Below are 15377 nucleotides of genomic sequence, written 5' to 3' on the forward strand. Positions count from 1 at the left end.
CCGGGCTGGGGATTCGAACCCGCCACCTTAGGTGTATGTGGCTGGCACCTTAGCCACTTGAGCCACAGGCGCCGAGCCAATCTTAAGATTTTTAATCACATCTGTAAAGTCGCTTTTGTCATATAAGGTAAAATTCACAGGTTCCAGAGTTAGGGCATGGACATGTTTGGGGACCATTTTTTAGTCTACAACATCCTAGTTCCATCAGGTAAGCAGACTTTTTTTTTTTTTTTTTTTTTTTGAGGCAGAGTTTCATTTGTCACTGTCGGTAGAGTGCTGTGGGGTCATAAGTCACAGCAACCTCAAACTCTTGGGCTTGGGTGATCCTTTTGCCTCAGCTTCCCAAGTAGCTGGGACTACCCGCCACAACACTTAGCTATTTTTTTTTTTAGAGATGGAGTCTCGCTCTTGCTCAGATTGGTCTCTAACTCCTGAGCTCAGGCAATCTACCCACCATGGCTTTGCAGAGTGTGAGAGGATTATAGGCATGAGCCACTGCGCTGGGCCTTTGTAAGCAGACTGTTGAGCTAGAACCCTACTCTCATATCTAGTTGGCCACACTGTTGATCTTTCCTGCTTCTGAATTTCTCAAGTGCTTATCTATCCACGACTTTACCTGAGTTCAGGCCTTATCTCTTACCTGGAGCACTATAGTAGTTACTGCTTACTAGAGCGGTCAGTGAACTTTCTGAAAATGATCAGTGAATATTTTCAGTTTTGTAGTCTTAAGGGTGGAATAGAACTACTCCACTTTGCCCTTGTAGTACAAAAGCCACCCTCCCAATACTTACATGAATGGGTATTGTGTTCCAGTAAAACTTTAATGAAGCCGGTGGCTGATGGACTTCAGCCCTTAGGCCTTACACCCTTCTAATTTATCCTCTGTACTTCTGCTGAAATGATTCTTTGCAAGATGAAAATCCAATCATGTACTCCTGAGTCCTTCCTTGACTCACGGTTACTTTTAGGAAGGAAAATTGTCAAGTACAGTGTGTCTGCAAGAGGCCATGCTGTGCTTCTCTTCCTGGTACTTGGTGTTTCCACTGCTTGAGGGGGGAGTACTTATCCTCCCACTGTAAGGACTTGGCTAGTTCTTCAAGATTCAGCTCAGACTTCAATTCACAGCTTCTCCAGGCAGAGTCAGAGCCGCTGTGCACTCACAGCGTTTTGTTGATTTCTTTATTACAGAATTTATCACCTAGCTGTGATGATTAGCTTCTTTAATTTCTTTCTTTTTTTTTTGTTACTGTGTCACCCTTGTAGAGTGCTGCAGTGTCACAGCTCAAGGCAACCTCAAACTCTTGGGCTTACGTGATTCTCTTGCCTCAGCCTCCCAAGTAGCTAGGGCTACAGGTGCCTGCCACAAAGCCTGGGTGTTTTTTTGTTGCAGTTGTTTAGCTGGCCCGGGCTGGGTTCGAACCTGCCACCCTCCATGTATGTGGCGGGTGCCATAACCACTGTTCTACGGACGCCGAGCCTATTTAATTTCTTTATGAATTTTTCTACTAGACTTTGAACCTCTTAAGGTCAGTACTAATGACATACTTATTTTGCTGTCCCCAGCGTTGGCAGTATAGTAGTTGTGTTGACTAGGTGCTCAGTTAGTGTTAGAGCTGTCCAACCTGCGGCCTGTGGGCCACATGCAGATTATTTGAGGACTGCTTTGCTTATCTCTGGTGTCGGAAATTGCGAAAAGTATGTGCGGACCTTTACTCATCAGCTTTCATTGGTGTTTGTGTATTTAATATGTGGCCCAAGACAACTCTCACTCTTGTAATATGTGGCAGAAAAGGAAAAAGGTTGGATACCCCTGACTGATGTTGTTTGCTGTTAGGCTAGACCAGTGGTTCTCAACCTTTATAATGCCGCACCCCTTTAATACAGTTCCTGTGGGTCGTGACCCACAGGTTGAGAACCGTTGGGCTAGAAGTTTTCTTTTTGCTGTCTGTGCTAGCAATGATCACTAACACTCATCAGACTTTTATACCTGTTGACTTGACATATCCTCGCAAGAAACAACCCTGTGAAACTGTTCCCGTTATATAGATGAGGAAACTTAAGGGCGCAACAAGGTATTAATTTGAGCACAGTTAACGACTAGTAAGTGAAAAAGGAGTTCTAGCCCACAGTCTGACGCTAGAAGTTCAAGCCACCACACTTCACTGCATTTGTTAAACAAAAATGGTTTTCCTTAAGAGACAGCACCTTGCTCTGTCACCCAGGTTGAAATGCAGTGGCCCAGCTCTAGCTTACCATAACCTTGAACTCCTGGGCTCAAACAATGCATTTAGTTCTGCCTTAGCCTCTGGAATGGCTAGGACTATGTACTAGTACACAACACCGTGCCCTCCTAAGCTTTACACTTTTTGGTGTAAAGATGAGGGTCTTGCTATGTTACCCAGGCTGGTTTCCAACTCTTTGTTTCAAGTGATCTTCCTGCCTTGGCCTCCCAAGGTGCTAGGATTACAGTCATGAGCTACCATTCCCAGCTAGTTAAATGAATATTTAAATCCTAATCTTTTTATTATGTTGAAGGAGCAGCTTCCCCCTATGCTTTATGCATTTTTTCTTTTAGATTTTATAAATATTTCCTTAAGATTTAGTCAAGAAATAAATGCAGTGTCAAATCAATGGCCAGGACTAATAGTACAAGGATATAATTACTTGAATTTATTATTCTCCAGGTAGCCAAGGTGCAGGCCCTCCCCATATGGCTCTGAGGGTTGTACATTTGTGCATGAAACTTTTATTATACAAGTGATGCTCAGTAGACTCACTGGTGAAAGAGCAATTTGATTCAGAAACATTTTGAAATAATTTCATAGCTTGTGCTTGTTTAGGCCTTTGTAAATATATCTGGAAAAAAATACATTTCCAGGTCCTAGGGAACTGAGATGGGGGTGGGTGGGGTTGATGCATTTTTGGCCATTGTTATAATACGTACAAAATGTTGTAGTAAATAGTAAATATGTGACAGGTAATTCATGCTGTAGAGTCAGAACGTGGTGTAATTAGGGGGAAAAAGCTCAGTTATCCTGTACTGCGCTCTTTCTGGCCAGAGGACTAGAAAAGATCTTCTTCTGGGTACACTACCCTTTTTTCCTGGTGATTGCAGCCTGGGGCTTGGCTTGGGGAGCTGAATGTGGGCTGGATGGACTTCAGCCCCTCCACTTCAGCCTTAGAAGATGTCTTTGTTTAGTAAACAAACTGTCCAGTACTTTGTGGTGGCCTGGAGTGGAGGAGCTAGTTGTTTTTTTTTTTTTTTTGAGACAGAGCCTCAAGCTATTGCCCTGGGCAGAGTGCTATGGCATCTCAGCTCACAGCAACTTCCAAGTCCTGGGCTTAAGCGAGTCTCCTGCCTCTGCCTCTCAAGTAGCTGGGACTGCAGGCGCCCGTCACACTTTTGGGTTGCAGCCGTCATTATTGTTTGGCGGGCTGGGCTGGGCTGGATTTGAACTCGCCAGCTCAGGTGTATGTGGCTGGCACCTGAGCCGCTTGAGCCACAGGCGCCAAGCTGAGGAGCTAGTTTTTGAACGATGAATTCACTAAGTGGAAAGGATTGTCAAGGGCGTTCTAGATGGAAAGAACAACGAGAGGTGAAAATGCTTGGTGTTCTTCAAGGGAGAAAATACTCCTTGGAGGTTCTTGAGTCAGCATCAGCTGGGGTCGGAAAAGAGGGTTGGCAGTAGATGGCAAATGACTTTGGAGGCTGTGTCAGGGAGAATAATGGCCTCATAACTATGGCTGCATCCTAATGCCTGGAAGCTGTGAATATGGTCAGTGGCAAGTGGTAATTAAGATTGCTAATCAGCAGTCCCTGTAGTAGGGTAATTATCCTGGATTGTCCAGGTGGGTCCAGTGTAGTCACAGGGGTCCTTAAATGTGGAAGAGGGAGGCAGGAGTCAGTGGGAGTGATATGAGAAAGACATGGAGTCTGTTGCTGGCTTTATAGATGGACGTGGGGGCAAGGAGTTAGAGGCAGCTGTGAGTTCTGAGTGCTGTGTACTACTGGCTTGGGCAACAGAGTGAGATGTTGTCTCAAAAAAACAAAACAAAAACTTTAAATTAAATGGAAGAAGGCCATAGCCAAGGAATGTGAACAGTCACTGGAAACTTGGAAAAGGCAAGGAAATGGACTGACCCCTAGAGTCACCAGAAAGAATGCAGCTCTGCTGACACTTGGATCTTAGCTAAGTGAAACCCATTTTGGACTTCTGGACTCCAGAACTATAAGGTTAATACATTCGTTTTGGTTTAAGGTACTGTTGGTGGTAATTTGTTACAGTAGGACATTTTTATCCCACAAAGGCTGTACTCAGGGACTTTATCTGTAAGCAGTGAGAAGTCTCTGGGCCCAAATAGAGAATATATCCAAACTGCAAAGGTTTTGGAGGCTAAGAAACTGTTGATATAGTCTAGGTCAGGCGTCCTCAAACTATGGCCCGTGGGCCACATGCAGCCTGCCAGGTGTTTCGCCGCTGCTGCCTGTCCTGCTTAGCAGCCGACTTGTCCTGGGGCCCGCAGTCCAGCCCTGCAACAGTCTGAGGGAGAGTGAACTGGACTGCTGTTTAAAAAGTTTGAGGACCCCTGGCTAGGTCTTCTGAGAAGCAGATGCCAAGATGGGATTGAGTAAACTGGAGCTTTATGGGGGGGAAATGTCTATGAAGGCTGAAGGAAAGTGAATAAGAATAGGAAGGGAAAGGAGGATGGAAGGAGGAATTGGTAGGAAGAGTCTTTGACTGCAGCCGTCTAAGAAAACTTTGGCCAGGCTGGAACTCCGTGTTTGAAAGTTGTGTGTAGGAGGGAAGCCCGGGCTTTGGTAGTTGCCAAGCCCAGCCCTGGGCTGGGAGTAGCCAGGGGAAGGTGGCTTTCCACGTGGGTCTGTGGGGTGACAGACGGCTGGCTCAGTCCATCAGTTATGCTTTTTGCAGCAGGAGGTCTGTGTGGTTTTGAGAGCCGTCGTGTTGGGGGAGTGTGTGTGCACACGTTGGAGGGGCTGATGGAGAACTGGGGGTTGAGGCTTAGTGAGAAACATTGAGCTGTTTGTTTTAGTTCAGCAACTGTTTTCCCTATTGCTGAGCGCCTCACCGTCTGTTTTCCCCATTGCTGAGTGACTGCACCTGGGAGTCATTAGTCTGTTGTAACCAGTTGTATTACATAGAAACTCTGCATTCTGGTCTGGAGTGATGTAAGGCAGGTTGCTTTTCTTCTCTTGATTGCATTCCACAAAGTTTTATACTTTTTTTCTCCAGGCATATTCACTTTACTAAAAAATAGGTATTATCAGGTTCTAAGAAGAATAAGCGGTTAAGCGTTATTTCCTCTATTCTCTCTTCTGCCTCTTCCAACTTTTCTACCAGCATTAGGAAGTCTTTGAGGACTAATCTCTGAAATGCCTGTTCTGAGTTCAGAAGAATGTACAGATTTTAGAGGGAGTATGGAGATTGTGGAAAGAGGGGTAGTTTTTTTTTTTTTTTTTTTTTTCTAAAAAAGGATAACGGGAATTGGAAAGGGCATTAATTTTGTTTGTAGGAACCATAGCATTTCTTGCTGTGGCCTCTAAGTATTCCTTGGTAACTGAGAACATTCTGGAGCGAGGTCAGCAGTCTTTATGCAAAGGGATCAGTCGTCGGAGTTAGGCTTTACAGGCCACGTAACTGAGTGGTGTAGCTGTGCTGTAGTAAAATTTGGCAAAAGCAGGCAGGAAATTGGATTTGGCCTGTAGGCTGTAGTTTGCTGACCCCTGTTCAAGAGCAGGAGCAGAATCAAAATTTCCTTTTCTTTCTTTAGTGACTCCTTAAGAGTATGGTGTATAACCGGAACGGTTTCATTCTTCTAAACTTCTTTAAGATGAACAGAGTTTCGGAAGACGTGCACTATTTTGTTTGGGGTGACTGCCTCACTTGTACTGTGTCTCTGTCTGGGATTGAAGAGTGGCTGGTCTCCTGTGGGCACTCCATTTCCTTTGAAAACAGCTTTTTAGCTGATAACACCACAAGTGCAAGGGTGAACCACACCTAAAGTCAGTGTCCTGTTTGGAAGATCATCTTCTAATTGAGGTTCCTTGCTGGGACAGGATGTTATTTGCACAAACCCTTCTTCTGATGCTAGTACATTGCTTCTGCTTCCTCTCCTATGGTATCTGGAATGATTTGTGGGGATTAAGATAATGTTTTAATACTTGAGCTTTCAGTATCTGAGGGCAGAGAGTAACCCTGCCTGGGCTACTTTAAGAATCCTGAGAAAGATGATGTGTAGATTGTAAAATGAAATACAACTGTCATCCCTTTACTGCCTGCAGTGTAATTTAAATCAGTGAACCTTACAAATGCAGCTTTTCCCTTTTGTGAATCATGAGTAATTTGGCAGCATGTTCCCAGATCTGAGCAGAGTTTTTGCATTCAGCATCTGTAATAAAATAATTCTGAGCAGCTGAAATGAAATTCAGAAAATTGGGTTTATGCTAATAAAGAACATCAGTAATGAACATTTGAATAATGTAAAGTTAAAGAGCAAAACGTTACTTACTGTGGCTTCAAAGCATGATAGACATTTCCCCTGATTATTTTTGAAATAACACCCTTCTGTGAGTAACTCTGAAATGAATAGTTATCAGGTTGTATTTCATAGGCCACAGACTTACAGGTAAAACTTTGAAAGATTGGTGCTAACATGATGTATTTCTCCAACTCGTTTCAATCTTTTCTCCAATCCAAGTTGGGTATATAAAACTATTTTCATCTTGGTCTGTGGTTTGTAGTTATTTTGTCCCTTCTTAAACTGATACCCCTTGAAAAATGATTGAAAGTAAATTTTCTTCCTAAAATTGATGTGGTTGGCTGTGACTGTGTTAACATTTTAGAAGTGAAGAATGTTCTAGGTGGTAATGTGTGTCTTGTGTGTATGTTGAGTGAGTCTTTTTCTTGTCACTTGAAGTGGTTACAAATTTATATTTGATTCAGGACAGCTTTTTCAAGGCGTATTTATTTCCTTTCAGAAAGAATGATGGCTTTTAATTAGAAGTGATGATTGAATTCAATCCTGCTGTGTGAAGGATGAGCTAGAGAAAAAATGGTTTCCTTGTGAAATAAGTGAATTGTCCTGTAGGTTATTTAGTCATATCTGACACTGTTCCCTTTTTTCTTTTCCAGATAAATGTGAATGAAATTACAAGATTTTCAGATTTCCCTTTGTCCAGAAAAACATTGAAAGGTAGGTATGTGGTGAAATTGGGACATGTTATTGGATTTCTTGGCATTTTTGATAAATGGAAGAAGATTGAGAGTTTAACCTGAAAAATCTTATTTTGGCAAATTTTGATATCACGAAAACTAATGAAAATAGGCAATATTTGCATCAAATAATTTTTTCATTGTCATTCTTTCTGGACTGGTTAAACATTAGTTGAAAGGAAAAAGATTCCAGGAGCCTCTGAATAATTAAAATGAAATCTGTGTTAACATAAGCAAAGGGAACAGAGTATATTTTTGCTTGTGTTTCTTTGCTGGGGCTGCTTATAACAAAATACCAGACTGAGTGGCTTAACAACAGAAACTGAAGTCCCAGGTCAAGGTGCAGGCAGAGGAGGTTTTCCTGCAGGGCCAGGCTGTTTCAGGACCCTCTTGCTGCTCTTGTTATTTTTCTTAAATTAATAAAAATTGTGTTTGTTTATGGTCTGACATGCTTTGAAATATGTATGCATTGTGGAATGGCTAAATCAGGCTAATTTGCATGTAACGTAACATGTATGTGGTGTATTACTCCATACTTTTTTGTGTTAAGAACGCTTAAAGTGAACTCTTAGCAATTTTCAAATATACAGCGTATTGTAATTAACTGTAGTCATCATAATATAAAATAGATCTCCCGAACTTATTCCTCCTAACTGACAGTTTGTATCCTTTAATCCACATCTTGCCAATTCCCCTCTCTGCCTAGCCTCTGGTAACCACCATTCTATCCCTGTTTTTGTGAATTCCTCTTTTAAGTGACATCATGTGGTTAATTGTATTGCTATTCCTGGCTGATTTCAGTTAACGCCATGTCCTCCAGGTTCTTTCATGTTACTGCACATGAGAGGGTTTCCTTAACGGTGAATAATCACCCCCTGTGTGTTTATGCACCAAGTTTTCTTCATTCCTCATTGGCCACGTAGGTCGATGTCAACCTCGCCTATTGTGAAATGCTGCAGTGAACATAAAGTGTTCAGTATGCAGATTTCATACCTTGGATATGTGCCCTGGAGTGGGGTTGCTGGACCAAACCTGGTGGAGTAACTTGCTGCCTCTTCCCATGGCTGTTCTTTGTGCATGTGGACTCTTGGTGTCTCCTTGTTCACGTTGCTGCTTATAAGACACCAGTCCACCCTAAGGGAGTTGTTTTGACTTAAGCACCTCTTTAAAAGGCTCTGTCTCCAAATGTAGTCACTCTGAGGTACTGGGGGTTTAGGACTTTGATACAGTAATTTTGGGGTGGGTGGGTGGGGAGACACAATTCAGGCTATGACACTGTCTTGCAGGGATTTTCTGAAAGTATCATTTCCCCCTCCTCCACTTTCCAGGTTTGCAAGAAGCCCAGTACCGTTTGGTAACTGAGATACAGAGGCAGACCATTGGGTTGGCTTTGCAAGGTAAAGATGTGCTTGGAGCCGCCAAGACTGGATCTGGCAAGACTCTGGCTTTCCTTGTTCCAGTAAGTGTATTATTCATGTTGGTTCAGATTCTCTGTTATGTAATTTTATAACATCCTGTGCTTAGATGCAAATAAATATCATAAAGAGTTGTTTTCAAGTTAGATTTCCCTGGATGGAATGCAGACTTTATCAGACAAGAGTTCTCTACCACATTTTCCCAGGTTATCAGTAAATTATTGAACTTCCTGAGGTGGGCACTCAGTAAATTATTGAATGAATAAATTATTGTGCCTTGGCAAGTCATTACGTTCTTTTTTTTTTTTGAGACAGAGCCTCAAGCTATCCCCCTGGGTAGAGTGCCGTGGCATTACAGCTCACAGCAACCTCCAACTCCTGGGCTCAAGCGAGTCTCTTGCCTCCACCTCCCAAGTAGCTGGGACCACAGGCGCCCGCCACAATGCCCGGCTATTTTTTGGTTGCAGCCATCATTGTTGTTTGGCGGGTCCGGGCTGGGGATTCGAACCCGCCACCTTAGGTGTACGTGGCTGGCGCCTTAGCTGGTTGAGCTATAGGCGCCGAGCCAGTCATTACGTTCTTGATGGATGTGGGATACTCCAGGGTGGCAGGTCAGAATGGTTCTGCTCTGTGGTTGGGCTGGTGGGAACATGTTTCTGTGCTCACCCTTGTGAGCCTACCAGTGGCATTTTATACTTGTATCTGTTTAGTATAAAATTGAAATATGCTCAGTTTAAGGAGCTTTGAGCATTTGTTGAGTTTTCTGGGACATCGATAGCTGTCTTTTATACACGTAGCAGTAAAGTAGTGGAGCTGCTTAGGGATTCACTTACATCTTAGTAATATGGTTGGTCTTTTCATTTTTTATTCCTGCAAAGTATCACTTTAGTTTTTGTTCCAAATATTGAAAAACCACTTTTTCTCTTAAATCCTAGTGCTTTTTTCCTTTTTAAGCAATGTCTCTCTAAAATTAGAGAATTCAAGTCACTTATATGAATAGGCAGCTATACAGGTGAAAGTTTATTTTAATGTGGTGGTGTTCAGAAAATGATATTTTTCAAAGTCAGTTTTAATGGGCTGTAGCCTGCCCATACCTTTCATTGATAGCCATTCTGATGATGTGGCTCTGGCAGCAGCTGAATTATTAATATTCTGGGGCTTCTTTTCCCTTCCCTTTCAGTTGGGGGTAGATGATTCTGATGGATAGAAGAAAAAGAAACAATATTTTCTTTTGGATTGGGTAAAACTTGAAGGGTATGCCTTCTGCTTGGGAAGTTCCTTAGATTTGGAGCGACAGACCATAGACTCAGGTCAATAAGCAGAGTCAATAAGCAGATTTCTGTGAAGATTTAATATGAATTTGCTGTTCTTTTTGAGGTGCTGGAAGCCTTATATCGTCTGCAGTGGACCTCAACAGATGGGCTAGGAGTTCTGATAATATCCCCTACAAGAGAACTAGCCTATCAGACCTTTGAGGTTCTCCGAAAAGTAGGAAAAAATCATGACTTTTCAGCTGGTCTCATCATTGGTGGAAAGGTGTGTTCCTTTGTCTGTACCCTTCCTTCCTCTATAACCTGTGTTGGAGTACATGTGGTTGGAAAGGAGGTGGTGGAGACTGCATTCCAACAGTCTGGCCTCTCAGGGCCTCATGGCGGGGGTAGCACCGTGGTGTGGTCACTGTCATCTGGATTCTGATTGTCAATTTAGCTGGAACTAAAAGTCCATTTTTGTCAGGGTATCTGAGTTGATTAGGCTCTCTAATTATCCTGTAAATCTGTTCATCAGTATCCATTGGGAAATATCACATTTCAATTAGGACTAGGACCTTCTAATAAGGTATCAAGTCAGGGGTCCTCAAACTTTTTAAACAGGGGGCCAGTTCACTGTCCCTCAGACCATTAGAGGGCCAGACTGTGGGCCCCGGGATGAGTTAGCTGCTAAGCAGGACAGGCAGTGGCAGCAAAAACACGGCAAAAATGTCCTAGGCAGGCTGCATGTGGCCCGCAGCTGTAGTTTTAGAACGCCTGAATTCTGAGATGTTGAATAATCCAGAACATTGCTATATGAGCAGCAGAGAGGAAGGTAGATTGTTTTGAGGAAGTTTTTAATCATGAGACCTGCTATTCAACTTTTGCTCTACCTTATAGTATGCCTGTAATGCCCATATTTTCTAGAGCCTCTTCTAGTCTGTGAAGATAAATACTTTTTCAATTTCTGAGCAAACACTAAAGAAGAAAGTATAGCATGGGTGGCGCCTGCGGCTCAAAGGAGTAAGGTACCGGCCCCATATGCCGGAGGTGGCAGGTTTAAACCCAGCCCCAGCCAAAAACTGCAAAAAATAAAATAAAATAAAAAAACTCATGTGCCCGTCCCCAGCTCACCAACATTCTGCTCTTATCTCAAGGAGAGAAGCTCTAAATGTAGAGAGCTCAGCTCTTTTTCAGTCCGCAGAGTACAGTGAGTGGTGTCAGAATCTGTTCACTGCCCCTGAACCCTGACTTAGAATGGCAGTAGCTCCAGTTTTAAGTTCTGATAGACCCAAAAGGACATCAGGACTTGGAGCAGTCACTTGAGTATTTTTTCTTGGTCTCAAAATCCTGAATATGATTAAGAATCTAGAAGAACTTTGCGCTCTTTGTCTTCACTTTGAGACTTAATTTAGCCCAGAAATTTGTATATGCTGCAGATATAGAAAGTTATGTTGATATGCCACATGCAAATGGCTTTTTAGTTTTGGTACACAAGCTGCTTAGAGTGATGTGTCTGTAATCAAAGGAAACAACTGTTTTCAGGATCTGAAACAGGAAGCTGAGAGGATCAACAACATAAATATACTTGTGTGCACACCAGGTCGGCTTCTTCAACACATGGATGAAACAGTATCTTTTCATGCTACTAATCTCCAAATGTTAGGTGAGTCTAATGAATTTTCAATGAAAAACAGTTCAGATTTGGGTGGCACCTGTGGCTCAAAGGAGTAGGGTGCCGGCCCCATATACCAGAGGTGGTGGGTTCAAACCCAGCCCCAGCCAAAAACTGCAAAAAAAAAAAAAAAAGTTCAGATTCAGGAGAGAACCCTCATATATTTTAATGATATAAATTTTATGTTGGGGAAATGTTATGATTAAAAATTGAGAAATAACTTGAAATTTTTTGGCATTTGAGCTGTAAACCCAGAGAATACAACTAGTCTTTTTTTTTTTTTTTTCTTTTTTTAAATCAAAAGAATGTGCAGACTTGGTACCCTTACTTAGCACAGTGGTTATGGCACCAGCCACATACACCGAGGCTGGTGGGTTTGAACCCGGCCTAGGGCCTGCTAAACAACAATGACAGCTGCAACAAAAAATAGCCAGGTGTTGTGGTGGGCACCTGTAGTCCCAGCTACTTGGGAGGTTGAGGCAAGAGAATCACTTAAGCCCAAGAGTTTGAGGTTGCTGTGAGCTGTGACACTACGGCACTCTACTGAGGGTGAAATAGTGAGACTGTTCCCCCCCCCAAAAAACAAAAACAAAAAACAACAGTGCATATGTCCCTTTATATGTGAAATTAGGCACTTTAGCATTTGACATTGATAAGACTCTTCTCCGTCTCCTTTTTTTTTTTTTTTTTTTGAGTTAAGGTCTTGCTCTATCTCCTGGGCTAGAGTGCAATGGCATCATCATAGCTCACTGGAACCTCAAACTTCTGGGCTCATGTCATGATTCTGTCTCAGCCTCCCAAGTTGCTGGGACTATGGGTATGCACCACTATGCCTGGCTAATTTTTCTCGTTTTTTCTAGAGGCAGGGTCTTGCTCTTGCTCAGGCTTGTCTAGAACTCCTGGATAGAAGCAGTCCTCCTGCCTCAGCCGCCACAAGTGCTGGGATGGGAGGTGTGAGCCATAGTGCTCAGCCCGTTGCCAAGAAGTAATCTAAAGATTACCCACTTCTGATAACTTTGAAAGGTCAAATTGGCATCTTTTCAATGAACTTTTTCTTTTTTAGCTTGGTGGTGTTACCTAATGTGTATTTTTAAATGGACTTTTTTTGTGACTTACAGAAAAGTTGCAGTAATAGAATTGCTGTATATTCTTCACCCAGTCTCGCAGATATAAGTATCTTACATAAGTATGGTTCCTTTGTCAAAGCTAGCATTAACGTTGGTACATTGTGTAAATTCCAGGCTTTATTCAGGTTTTATTAGTTTTTCCACTAATATCTCTTTTCATTTTTTGGAATCCAGTCCAGGATGCCACATTGCGTTTAGGCTAATGTCTGGTAGTTCACCTTGCATTTTCCTTTTCAGTTCTTGATGAAGCAGATAGAATCTTGGATATGGGCTTTGCTGATACCATGAATGCTATCATTGAAAATCTCCCCCGGAAACGTCAGACTTTACTATTCTCAGCAACTCAAACCAAATCTGTAAAGGACCTTGCACGCTTGAGTTTGAAAGACCCTGAGTATGTCTGGGTTCATGAAAAAGCAAAATATAGGTAGGTGCTCTTCAGTTTAATCAAAATATTCTTGTAGTTTAAGGATTTGATATTTTACATTTATATTTTCTGAGAAATAAGACTGTTTTATTGGATGTATAAAACAGTAAATATACTAGTTAAAACTCCTCAAATTCTGAATATATTTTTAAAGGTAAGAATAATGCAGGATTTCCCAAAATGTGTCTGGGAAGTATTTTTCTGTGAGATGTTAACAGATATTTTACCATTTACCAACTACCTTTCCATAATGAGAGGACAGGGAATGAGATAAACAACAAATGCTGAGTCAAAGTGAAACAGTTTATTTTTTTTTTTGAGACAGTCTCACTCTGTCACCCTCTGTAGAGTGCTGTGGCATCACAGTTCACAGCAACCTCAGACTCTGGGGCTTAAGGGATTCTCTTGACTTAGCCTCCCAAGTAGCTGGGACTACAGGCGCCCACCACAGTGCCCGGCTATTTTTTTGTTGCAGTTGTCGTTGTTTAGCTGGCCCAGGCTGGGCTTGAACCCACCAGCCTTGGTGTATGTGGCTGGCGCCCTACTCACTGAGCTAATGGGCACCGAACTGAAACAGTTTACTTTTATTTGTCAGAACCTATAATGTTTTCATGGGCATTGTGATTGCCCAAGGCAGTGGGAGGTGGAATATAGCTTGCTACACTTACCAAAATTATTTGGGTATGGAATCATTCTCTTTAGTAGGATTGTGCAGTACTAATTTGCACTGGAACACTTTTTTTGTGTGTGTGTGTAGTTTTTTTGGCCAGGGCTGGGTTTGCACCTGCCACCTCTGGCATATGGGGCCAGCACCCTACTGCACTGGAACACATTTTTGTCAAATGTGTTAATATTAAGGAACTTAATTTTCTCTTTAAAATCTTAGCAATGTTATTTGTCTTGGTTTCACTAAAAACTGGAGAGTGTGCATTACAATAAAGGTGTATGTTTGTTATGCAAGTGGTTGAGGGAATGTTTAAATTGTATTTTGATAATGACAGTTGGAAGTATGTATGTTTGACATGAACCACTGCATATTTCCAGAAGAAATGTCTCCCAGTGATTGTAAGCTGGATTCTGCTGTGAAGGTATCAGTGTAGACTAGACTCTACTGTTTTTTTTTTTTTCCTTTTGAGCCACAGTTTCACTTTGTGGCCCTCAGTAAAATGCTGTGGTGTCATAGCTCACAGCAACCTCAAACTCTTGGGCTCATGTGATTCTCTTGCCTCTGCCTCTGGAGTAGCTGGGACTCCAGGCACCGCCATAGGGCCCTGCTATTTTTAGAGATGGGATCTTACTCTTGCTCAGGCTGGTCTTGAATCTGTGAGCTCAGGCAGTCCACCTGCCTCAGCCTCCCAGAATGCTAGGATTATAGGCCTGAGCCACCATGCTCAGCCTACTGTTTATATCTTAAGACTTTCATTTCTTCTTGCTATGAAATGTTAATCTAAATAGATTTGGAAAATGAATTGTTATCCTGATGGAAAATCCTTGCATAGAAATATGGGTATTGAAGCCCAGCTATGATATCTAGGATTAAAAAGCCTGAGGAGAGAGGCTAAGACTTTCTGCTTCTAGTAATCCTGGTGAACAAACTTCAGAGACACTGAATAGCTTTGGCTATCAAGAACTTGGGACAGGAATAGTAAGAGATACTTGAGGTACAGTTTTTTCCTTGGCTTACTATGGAGTAGACTTTGATTTCTTAAAGTTGTGTTGAGATAGCTATTATAATTTTTGGTAATATAAAGACAGTCTAAGTTTTTTGATTTTTCTTTTTCTCTTTTTGCCGTTTGCCTCCTGCTTATGTTCAAAATTCATTAGACTTAAACTTTTCGATTGGATGGTCTGTAAGACATTTTGTAACTTATATAAATTATACATATTATCCCTATCCCCAATTTCTTTTCTTTTTTTTTTTATTAAATGATAGCTGTGTACATTAATGAAAACGGGGTACAGTGTAGTGTTTTCATATACAATTTGAAGTATTTTCATCAAACTGGTTAACATAGACTTTGTGTCATTTACTTAGTTATTATATTAAAACATTTATACTCTAGTTCTAGAAAAATTCACTTGTACCCTTGTTAGACCATATAGGTGATCTTTCCAATCACCCTCCCTCCACCCATCTGCCCTTCTTCCCTCCCCTCCCCCACCTCCTCCCCATATTCTTGGGCAAGAATTAGGTTGTAGCTTTCATTTGAGAATTATAAATTAGTTTCATAATAGGGCTGTGTACATTGGATAC

General features: G+C 41.9%; 1 protein-coding gene across 1 annotated transcript in view; it reads left to right on the forward strand.

The window, feature by feature from the left end:
- DDX10 (DEAD-box helicase 10) overlaps positions 1-15377 on the forward strand; it is a 278013-nt gene that overhangs the window by 2005 nt on the left and 260631 nt on the right. Inside the window, exons 2-6 of the mRNA XM_003794715.2 lie at positions 7152-7212; positions 8561-8691; positions 10025-10183; positions 11440-11560; positions 12934-13123. Coding sequence (XP_003794763.1) covers positions 7152-7212; positions 8561-8691; positions 10025-10183; positions 11440-11560; positions 12934-13123 — 662 coding nt within the window. The remainder of the gene's footprint in view (positions 1-7151; positions 7213-8560; positions 8692-10024; positions 10184-11439; positions 11561-12933; positions 13124-15377) is intronic.

Source organism: Otolemur garnettii, unplaced genomic scaffold (genome assembly GCF_000181295.1).
Source record: "Otolemur garnettii isolate 467f Iridium unplaced genomic scaffold, OtoGar3 scaffold00086, whole genome shotgun sequence".
Taxonomy (NCBI): domain Eukaryota; kingdom Metazoa; phylum Chordata; class Mammalia; order Primates; family Galagidae; genus Otolemur; species Otolemur garnettii.